Below are 10588 nucleotides of genomic sequence, written 5' to 3' on the forward strand. Positions count from 1 at the left end.
CACAGGCTCCGGACGCGCAGGCTCAGCGGCCATGGCTCACGGGCCCAGCCGCCCCGTGGCACGCGAGATCCTCCCGGACCGGGGCGCGAACCCGGTTCCCCTGCATCGGCAGGCGGACGCGCAACCACTGCGCCCCCAGGGAAGCCCCCATTCCCCGTTTTGAGTGCGCACTCCTGTGGTGTCTGCTTTGACTGGCGATGAGAAATATTTCTTTCTGAGCCCAGATGCTGCTGCTGTGGTGGAGGTGGAGGCACTTGGGGGGGGAGGGGGGAGCTGAGAGGGAGGCTGAGGTGACTGTCACCAGTGGTCACTGCGGCAGGACCACCACCTCCACCCTCGGCAGGTGATGGAGAAAGTGGGCTCTGAGGCCTGGCCCCAGTGGTGGCGGCACAGGGCTCTGCGGCCCCCGTCCACTCAGCGTTTTCAGGCAGAGCTCTGGGCCCGTGCTGGGCTCTCTCCGTCTCGCCCGAGCGCTGGGAAGCGGGACCCCTGTGGTCACTGGGGCTGGGGAGGGCGGCCTTCCCTACTCGGCCCTGGGCTTCAGCGGTCTTTTGTAGATAGACGTAGGTCCAAGGACATCTGCCTAAGAGCACCTACTTTTTCTGTACTGTGATCGCAAAGTATGTTTGGGCTCAAACACCAGATGTCGTACAGATTTTGTAAAGTTATTTCGGCTCTTCACCCACCTCTCACGTAGTGAGGTTCTGTGTTAAACGTAAAGTAGCTGCCGGGAAGGGTTGTTGACTCCCCGTGTCCTCTGCTGCAGCACCTTGGGGAGGATCATCAAGGTGACCCAGGAGGTGATCGACTACCGGGCGTGGATCAAGGAGAAGTGGGGCAGCCGGGCCCACGTGGCGCCGGAGCCCGGTGAGAGGCCAGCCCGGGGCCATTGCTGCGCCGCCTGACCCGTCGGCGCAGCAGCGTCTCCTTGTCCCTTGGTGGTAAACTGCTCACCCTAAGGACACCTCGCTTTCTGTAAGAGTTTCATTTAAAACTGTCAGGGTTAGGCCAGTGCTGTCCAGTAGAAATAACGTGCGTGCCACGCGTGCAGTTCTAAAGCTAGTAGCTGCATTGCCAGCGTGGAAAGAAAGCAGGTGAAATTAAGTTTGACAATATATTTTATTCAACTTTTAGTATTCAAAATATTAACATTTGAACAGGTAGTCAATATACAGAGTTACTGAGATTTTTTTTTTGGTACTGCGTCCTTGAAATCCAGTGTGTTTTTTATACCTAGAGCACATCGTGATCAGGGTTTGTGCAATTTCCAGATGAAACTGTACATCCACGTTGTTCCAGGCCTATTTAAATGTTCTCCAGTAACTGAAGTGTAATTTGAAAAATTAATCGAAACGAAGTAAACTAGAAATGCAGTCTGTCAGGCCCCTGAGCGGCGTTTAGGGCGCGGCGGGGCCCTCGGGCTGAGGTGCGTGACAGCTCTGTCTTCCCTCCACAGACGACAGGATTAAGACCCCCGAGCGGGTGGGCGCGTGCGAGCGGGAGCAGCCTCCACGCCGGGACCCCGAGTCGCCCTGCGGCCCGCGCCTGGCCTTGTCCCTGCCCAGCCCCCAGCTCCTGTCCTCCGGCTCGTCTGCCTCCTCCGTGTCCTCGCTCTCCGGAAGCGACATCGTGAGTGTGTCTGCTGGGGGCGTGTGTGTGTGGAAAACGCCCGCAGCAGTGAGTTTAAACTCTGCCCCCCTCGCCTTATCGCTTGCTCTGTGTGCCTGAGGCCACCCCGCGTGCACGCCCAGCGCTCCCCGCCGTGCTGAGAGCCTCAGGTGGCGGGCACGTGGCCCCTTGGGAGTGGTGGGCCCGCGCAGCGTGGCTGCCGTGGGTCGTGTCTCACCCACTTACTGGGAGATAAGACCTTGCCGTCTGGGCGTCTCCTCTGCATTTCCTTTACGTTCTTCCTCGGTTACGTTCTTCTGCCCAGGTCTTATGACTCGGGGGAGACCTGGGCAGACCGGGGCTGCCCGCATCCCAGGACCCTGGGGGCTCACCCTTGGCCGCTCCCGTCGATGTGAGGGGCACGGGCCTCGGGTGCAGCCGTCCTCTTGTCACCCCCAGGATTCGGACACACCCCCCTGCCCGACGCCCAGCGTGCGCCAGTTCAGCCTCCCGGCGCCTGCCCCTCTGCCGGCCAGCCTGCCCGCCGCCCTGCCCGTGCCGAGCTGCAGACCTCAGTCGGCCGCGCCCAGGACGCTGGTCATGGCAGCTAACACCCAGGTACGCGGCTGGTGACGGCCCCGGGACCAGCTCCCAGCTGCTGCCTGCGCTGTAGGACTGGCTGATACGGTAGAACTAGAGAAGCAACTTTAAAAATCTTTGGAAGGTCCACTTCCGTCTTGTAGGAAATTCTCATCTTCTGTGGGCGGATAGGATGTAATTGTCGTTCGAGGGACGTCCGTGCAGTTGAGGCCCACCAGGTCCTGTGTTTGCAGCGAGGGGACTCTTGGTTCCCGGGCACCGAGGTGGCTTTTCTGCAAATTACGTCGGCGCCCAGCGTGAGGCCGCCACCCTGGGTCCGTGCTGAGAGAGGGACGTCGCTGCCGTCCCTGGGCAGAGACGGACACTGTCCTTGCTTTCCCCCAGATTCTCAGTGTTTACATTCTTACTAAGTTTTGATATAAACTCTGACTTGTCCACGTTATCCATTAGGCAGTATTTATGGGGTTTTTTTCTATTTGAATATGTCCTGTTTTAAAAAATTCAGACAAAATTAGAGCGTAAAAAGTTAATTTTAAATATTTTAAATTTGTACCTCCTTCCCAAATGTACATCAGTTACACGTATATGAAACCCGTCACGTTAATCTACTTCTAAAGTTGAGCCAGTTTCTGCAGTGTGGGTTATAATCTGAGTGTAAAGCAACGCGGATGCGTGCGAACGTATTGCCGGGTTCCTCTGCGTTGCTTGGCTCTCCGTCCAGGCAGGGCGTTCTCAGGACACGCCTCAGGCCGCGGGGACTGAGGGCAGCGGGCCCAGGATGCGTGGTGGCCGCCGTCAGCATAGCACCCCCAGGAACCTTCAGCTGCTGCGTAAGCGTGAAATGAAGAGGCAGGTGCCTGCACTGTGCAAGTAAACTCTGCCACAGATGAGGCACTCGGCTCTAACCTTTCCTTGGGCTCAGCTCCCTCGAGAGCTGCGTGCCGATCGCTGCTGCCCGTGCTTTTCCTCCAGGATGCTGGGAATGTCGGGGGGACGGTCAGGACCACATGCTGTGCCTGGTCCCATCTGTCAGCCGCACGGACAGTGAGTGAGGCAGATGCGAAGGTCATTCAAGTTTGAAGACGAGGCTCAAAGCCCACTTTCTCATTTTATTCCCAAACTTCAAACAGTACTTCCAGTGGAGTAACTGAGGGAAATCCCACTCGATAAACCTCACGTGTACGGTCTCCCTGCCCGCTCGGGGTGCAGTGGGGACTTAGAGCTGGGGCCGCGAAGCCGTCAGGGTCCCGGGAGTGGGCTCTTCCCGGGACCTCGTGCCCCTGGGGGCGCAGAGCCCCCATGGAGGAGAGGCCGCGGGGGTGCTCAGGCCCCGGGGGTGGGGGGAGGTGTGAGGAGGGGGCACTGCGTGTGCCCTGCAGCCGCTGAGGCCCCAGCTTCTGCTGCGGCCGCTGCTGCCCCGGTGGCCGCGGCCACCCTCCAGAGGTCTTTGGGGCAGACGCATACAGTTCTAAGGTGAGAGCGGTGAGGTTGTTGACAGCGGGTGGAGGGGCTCCCGCCAGCAGCCCTGCGCCGTGACGGGTGGGGATGCAGAGACGGAAGCGCTGGGGACTGGCGAGAGCGGGGAGGGTGGCCACCCCGTCTGCGGGCCTTCGCTCGGGCCAGCCTCACGCCTTTCATCTGCCTTGCCGAGGGCTCTCTCCGGAGACCGGGGGACAGGTATTTTGATGACTGCAATTGTTTTGAACTGTTTGGTCTTCAGTGAATATCAAAGCCTCACGACTTGGGTGACTGGACACACTTCACGTCGTCGTTGCTGTTTCAGAGGATAGAGTGTGTGTGACTCAAAACGAGATGCTGTAGTCGGGCGCAGACTAAGGAGCCTGTGTGCAGACGGCACCCTCGTCGGCGCCCGTGCGAAGAACGGGCTGGCTTAGCCTGCGTTGCGTTCGTGCCTCACGGATGTCTCCGGTCGTTCTCTCCCAGACCAGGTTCACTATACCTCCACCAACGCTCGGGGTGGCCCCCGTGCCCTGTAGACCAGCTGGCATCGAAGGAGCTCCGGCGCTGAAAGCTGTCCACCACGTGTCTTCCCCGGCCGTCCCGGCCGCGCCCCCCAACGCGCTCTCCAGCCCTCACCTGTATCACAAGGTACGGGTCCTGTCCGCCCGGGTCCTGGGTTCCCACCAGGCAGGTTTGTGATAGCCCGGTGGTTAACGCTTTCTCCACCAGAGAGGGAGTTCCACAGATATTCTTTTTTTTTTTTTTTTTCCTTCTTCTCTGATCATTCAGCTTCATGTTTGCTTTCCCTTGTAACAGACAAAACTTTACAGGTGTTAAGAAATTATTTTAAAATTTCGTATAGTTTAATTCATCATGCATCTCTTTTTTCTATTGAATTTGTTAGCATAAAAATTATGTTTGAAGCGAAGAGTATTTTGATTTCCCATTTTTCTGTTAATTTACACGCTAAAAGAAGTTTGGTTTTCAAGAAGTAGATGATGAAACCAGGAACGATCACGCCCGTGAGCAGTGCTGTCTTCCCACAGTTTCGCTCCCTCCCCGTTCTTTGCCGTGGGTGCCCTGGGCAGAGGGCCTGGCAGGGCCTGCGTGCGATTGGCTTTCTAGTGACTGGGGATGGTCCCTGTGAATGCGTTTTTCCATTGCCCTGTGGCTGCTCGAAGTCCAGATCCCACACATTATGGAAACTTGGTATCAGGAAGACAGGTCGTTGTTAAGGTGCCAGAATGTTGGAAAGAACCATGACCGTGTCCAGGCATGGGGGTCGGGGCGCGAGGTCCGAAGGCCGATGCGCCCAGGCTGACGGCGCCTGTCCACCTCCGCTCTGGTCACCGCTCTCTGTTGCTTGTCTAACCACATTTGCCAGTAAGTTCTGATCCCTGAGGGTTGGCTCTTTGGACCTATGTCACTGAGTCCTGCTTATCTTTTTTATTTAGAGTTAAGTAATAGAACGTTCCTTCCTGGATTTATCCATCCTGTCGCTACCTGGCTTGCTACGCTGACCTGTTAGAAATACTCAGGATGAAATTACAGCTTTGCAGAGGGCAAAAGCACTCTTCCTTAGTAGCATTTTGGCCTTCCTTCTTAACCCCCTTCTGCTGGATTTGCTCTGAAACCTTCCTGAGACCAGCTGTGTCTTCCCTGGTCTGCTGTGCGTGGGGCTTGGCGGCCCGGGAGCGGCCTGCACACACCCCGCTGACGTGGAACCCGCTCGTGTGTTTCCAGAACGTCATGGTCGAAGTCTGGGGGAGAAAGTGAGAGGGACCCTCTTAACTCTGTGGACACGTAGAAGCAGCTAGAAGTGAGATTCTAGACGTGTTTGGATGTGAACGCGTGGGGTCTGAAACGGGCCCACAGTTCTCGCGTTGCCAGAGCTCTGGGGTAGGCAGGGGCCGTTCTCCGCGTCTGGAGGTAGCGACAGGGGTCCCTGTGAGGTGTGAGCAGCGGCTCGCTGTCGCTGCCGCCGCGTCTGGGCTCGCGTGCGCAGCGCTGCAGCCCTCCCCGCGGGCCCGCCGCCCTTCAGACCCCCCAGCGGGGTCGCGGCTCCCGCTGGCTCAGGCTCCCCGCCCACGGAGGCGGCGGGCCTCCACGTGGGCCCTTTCCAGGCTGGCCTCCAACCCTGTGTCCCTCTCGGTCCCCTCAGCAGCACAGCGGCATGAAACTGTCCATGAAGGGCTCCCACAGCCACGGCCAAGGCGGCAGCTACAGCGCGGTGGGCAGCGGAGGGGTGCGGCCTCCCGTGGGCAACCGGGGGCACCACCAGTATAACCGCACCGGCTGGAGGAGGAGGAAACACACACACACGAGGGACAGCCTGCCCGTCAGTCTCAGCAGATAATACTCCTGGTGGCGCCGCCCGGCCACACCTCCCAGACGGGAGCCGGGTGGCCTCGGCGCCCCCGGGACCTGAGACCAGCACCCAGCACGTCGGCCGGGCCCCCGGCGCCCTCGGCTGCCCGCTCTGCATGTTCCTTGTGCGGTGGCCACGTCCGTCATGAAGAACGGCTCCCGTGCTCCTCTGAGGAGCCCCGCTGGACGTGGACGCTGCCTTCTGCCTTCCCAGGAGTCTCCCTTCAGTGCTGGCGCAGGTCTGGACCGGGAACTGCGGGCACGGACGGGGCCTTGGCCTTTCTCGGTACCGTGTCTGTCCTTTGCATTGGTACTTCATTCCATGTTGTCAGAGCAACGGAGATCAAACCCCGTTATTTGTTGGGAGGTCATCCTTGTTTTACTGCCCTCACGTTTTGTTTCAAATTTCAGAACTTTTTCTATGTAAATATTGGAAATTTATGATTTGTGCAATAACTCAGATATTTTTTATTTAATTTCGTATTTTCACATAAGTTATATTTAAGGGAGAAGGGAATTTTTTTAAACATGCTTAGATCCTTTCCCGAGTTGCATTTTCTAAGTTGGGTTCATCTTGTCGGCTGGTTGTCTGATGAGCATTGTCACGAACATCGCGAATGAGGGGCTTGGGGTTTATTTTTATGTTCCTTCTTTTGGTCAGACGTGAGGCCTCTCGGTTCGCGGTGAAGGAGCTGAGTCCCCGCCCCCGCCCCCCAGCGGGTTTCCGAAGGGGTTTGGCTGCGAAGCCTTCTGACCAGCTGCCCGCCGACTCTGCCGTCCGGCCTGTCTGTCGTCTTGCTCTGACCGTGGAGTTTTAATGTTTTGGGTTTGGTTCTTTTAAACGAGACAACAGACCCAGCATTTAGAGTGCCAGAGTGTATAACTTTCTATGGGGAGAAAAGGCTGTCACATTATGAAATCTTCAGCAAATGTGAACTTTGAAACGCCTCAGTTTTAGTAACATAGCCTGTAAATGATGGGTCTGGTGAACATCCTCACGGACAATGGTACCCAGTTTTAGGAATGTGGAGAAAGGAATTATGTTGATTCCATTGTGGAATCTGTAGCAGTATGCATTCGTTCTGTTAAGAGCAAACATAGGAGAAGTACTTGAGCTGCTCAGTGCGCTGTGGAGGGGTTTTTAACACGTCACAGGAGAGCACAGCCCAGTGTCGGGCCCCGGAGCGGCTGGCGCCCGACTCGAGAAGCATACAGGTATACTATGCAAGTGTATTCTGCCATGACAGCCACTGTCTTTGTTATCCATTTTTGAACACTAATATACCCATCCTGCCTCACCCTGAGTTTTCGGAGCACCACAGGTGTCCTGGGAGGTAGGTGCCTCTCCTGGGTCATCCGACTTCCATTTTTAAAATGGGAGCTCTGGCCCTGCTGACGCTACAGGTGGGATGGTCTTTGAAGTCCACTAGCAGAGCAGGTTGGGGCGAGAAGCTTACTGCCATGACCCTGGTGACATGCAGAAGCGGGGCGTCCTCAAGTGGGGTCTCGGTGTGGAGAGCTTCACCGCATCTGCGGGCCCCCTGGAAGCAGGACTGGCCCCCGTGCGTTGAGAGCGGCCGGCCGCGCCTGCAGACTCCCTGGGAGGCTCCCAGAGCCGAGTAGCACACTTTATCTGCAGATCTTGATGATCGGAGGTTATCAAAAATATTTAAAGATATTTAAATCGTGAACCTATTGATAAATATTTATAAAAGCTGATCCGTAGGTCTGTACTAATCTCTACGCGTTAGCAATATTGACTGTAAGCCTCCTCCAAGGAAACACAGTGGGGGGGACCGTGGGAGCGCCCTCGGGTGTGCCTTGGGACCCTCAGTCCCTAACCCGGGCGCCAGGCTCCAGCCCCATCACGGTGAACCAGTGAATTGGCCCGGCCGCCTGTGGCCCCGCGCCGCGGGCCTGACAACAGGATATCATGTTTCGATTTTTTGTGTGTGTGGACAACGATGTGGAAGCTAAAATTGACATATTTTTATGTAAAGTTTTTCTATTCTTTGATTTTTAATAAACTTTGGAAACCAGGAGGTGGTTGTGTTTGAGTGTGTCTTTCCTTGCCGGGTGGGCGGTGGCTCTAAGTTCGGAGGGCGAGCCATCGTGTTACCACCACTGGTTCGGTGAACTCAGAACCTGGGGAGGTGGCAGGCGGAGCGCAGGAGAACCAGACCCGCCACAGGCTAGGCTGGCGGGGCGCGCCAAAGCCTTTTAAATGCTGCTCTTTGTGCGCGGTTTCTGACAAGCTGGGGTGACACTGTACTTAGACTTCCCGACGACTCATCTGTTTCTTCCACGTCTCTCTTAGGTCAACGTTATATCACTTCAAAATAACGCATTTTAAACCCCCGAACGTCACGGTGCGGCTTAATATAGCCGATGATTAGGATTTATAAGGAAATGTATAACATTTCTTGCACCAGCGAGTGGCGGAGCTGCTTGTCCCGGGCTGCGCGGCCCCCGCAAGTGGGATGCTCCGGGACCTGGTCGGTAGAGCCTGGCGCGCTGTAAGGCCGGTGTCGCGGGTCCCGTGCTCCTTCGGGTCCTTCCACGAAAGGCTTCCGAAGGTGCTCTGGGCAGGTGCTGTCTGGAGATGCCAGGCCTGCTCCTCGGGCACCCACGTCCCAGTGAGGTCGCAGGAAACCTCCGAGAGCAGCCGATGCCACGTGGCCTCCGCAGGGCAGGATGCCGCGGCTGGAGGTGAAGGGTGACGGGTGTGTTTTTCTTAACAGGACCGCCTGGGGCGGCCTTGAGCCCAGCCCGGGCGGGACCTGCGTGGCGCCAGGGAGCCGGGTGCGTCGGGGGCGCGCAGCAGGAGGCCTGAGGGCCGAGGCGGCTGCAGGAGCGGTCTAGGAGGGCGGTGGGTGGGCTGGGCGAGCTCCTGGAGGCCGCGGGGGCAGGTGAGAGGCTCTCCATGCCACTGTGGCCACCTCTGGGGGATGGTGCTGCGATGGTCCAGGCGAGAGAGGACGGCCGCTCAGGGCGCCGGACGGCCTGCAGTGCGGGTTTAGGATCTGGGGTCGGTCTGGAGGTGGAGCTGGTAAGGCCGCCTGGTGGACGGGGTGATGGGCGGGGGGGCGTCACCCTCGGCCGCCTCGGGGGTTTCTGCCCACAGCCTTCCGCAGGAGCTCGGATGACGTGACTGCAGATGCTCGAGGTTCCCCGAGGAGCAGGGGCCGAACAGGCCAGTTGCACCGGGAGCCTGGAACCCGGGGGCGTGGAGACTGCGGTTCCCTGAAGTGTAAGCAGGGCCTCGGGGAGCTCAGAGGGGAGGCCGTGCCTGTGCTGTTCCGGCGGGGCCCTGCGTCCTCCCGGGACTCGGCGAGCCAGCGTCGGCTGTCGTGAGGGTCCCGCCGCAGCTCGGCCTCAGTGTGACGCTCTGCCCGTCCACCACGTTGTCTCAGGGCCCATCGGCGCTGACTCCCAGGCTTCCAGATAAACCCCTCGCGGCCACGTCTCCAGGACTTCCCTTTTCATTTGTTTGTTTGTTTGTTTGTTTGTTGGAGACTCGTGGCTTGTGGGATCTTAGTTCCCTGAGCAGGGATTGAACCTGGGCCCTCGGCAGTGAAAGCGTGGAGCCCTAACCAGTGGACCGCCAGGGAATTCCCTCCAGGATTTCCTCCTTGAGTTGCTGCAGGGTCTCTCGTGCCCTGTCTTATCCCCGTTCGAGGTACCTGGCACGTGGGCCCTAGACAGCCTGTGTGCACGGTGGCGGTGACGTTGGTAATCCGGACACGCGTACACATTTTTGTTTCAGTCACCTTGTGATGATTTTTTAAAACGTATTCTTTATTTTTCTAGTGAAGTATAGTTGACTTACAATATTAGTTTCAGGTGTACAGCATAGTATTTCAATATTTTTGTAGCTTATCCTCCATTTAAAGTTATTATGAAATATTGGCTACAGTCACCCCCCGTGATGATTTGATGAAACTCTGAGGAGGGTGTGATGTTTATCGTTACACTTCAGAACTTGCAAAGCTCTTGCCAATCTTTAGGCGACTTAGAGGACCAGAGCAAGCTGATTACAGTGGATAGTGGCTACCATGAAGCACAGAGCCCCAAACACCCCACCCTTGGGGCTAATTCCCATTGGTTAAGAGCGACTCAGGAATAGGTTTCATTACTGTGTTTCCTTGGCTGCGTGAGGGCGGGGCAGTTCCCCAGCAATTGATGAGGAGGGCACCTTGGCCACACCGGCTGGTGTCATTCGCTGTCAGTCTCCCAGCATCACAGGGTCCTGGAGAAGGACCAATTCGTGATTCACAGGCCCCAGAGTGAATTCTGGGCAAGGTGGATAAACCCGGTGTTCGTTAGTGGGGTTTTCAGAAGGTGGGGCGAGTTCTGCCTTCACTGGAGCCGCGTGCCAGCCCTGTGCGCCTCAAGGTCTCCCGTGATCCCCCGAGAGACTGCTGACTTTAGGCTGAACCCCTTCGCCTCACACTGGTGTCGAGGGCCAGCGGAAGCCCCCTGGGTTGATGTGTTCAAATGGTTTTGAGAAAACCACCTGGACTTGGTTTTCATGGCCAGCGTTTACGTCGTA

The 10588-nt window shown here is 57.3% G+C and overlaps 1 protein-coding gene across 2 annotated transcripts in view; it reads left to right on the top strand.

Moving 5' to 3' along the window:
- TENT4A (terminal nucleotidyltransferase 4A) overlaps nucleotides 1–8078 on the top strand; it is a 49051-nt gene extending 40973 nt beyond the window's left edge. Inside the window, exons 9-13 of one of the 2 annotated variants that reach the window (XM_024122735.2) lie at nucleotides 767–867; nucleotides 1457–1629; nucleotides 2068–2226; nucleotides 4153–4317; nucleotides 5831–8078. In XM_024122735.2, coding sequence (XP_023978503.2) covers nucleotides 767–867; nucleotides 1457–1629; nucleotides 2068–2226; nucleotides 4153–4317; nucleotides 5831–6025 — 793 coding nt within the window. In that variant the 3' untranslated portion in view covers nucleotides 6026–8078. The remainder of the gene's footprint in view (nucleotides 1–766; nucleotides 868–1456; nucleotides 1630–2067; nucleotides 2227–4152; nucleotides 4318–5830) is intronic. The other variant, XM_024122739.2, reaches the window with a different exon arrangement.
- Nucleotides 8079–10588: the final 2510 nt, after the last annotated feature.

The sequence above is a fragment of the Physeter macrocephalus genome, chromosome 8 (assembly GCF_002837175.3).
Source record: "Physeter macrocephalus isolate SW-GA chromosome 8, ASM283717v5, whole genome shotgun sequence".
In the NCBI taxonomy this organism is placed as follows: Eukaryota; Metazoa; Chordata; class Mammalia; order Artiodactyla; family Physeteridae; genus Physeter; species Physeter macrocephalus.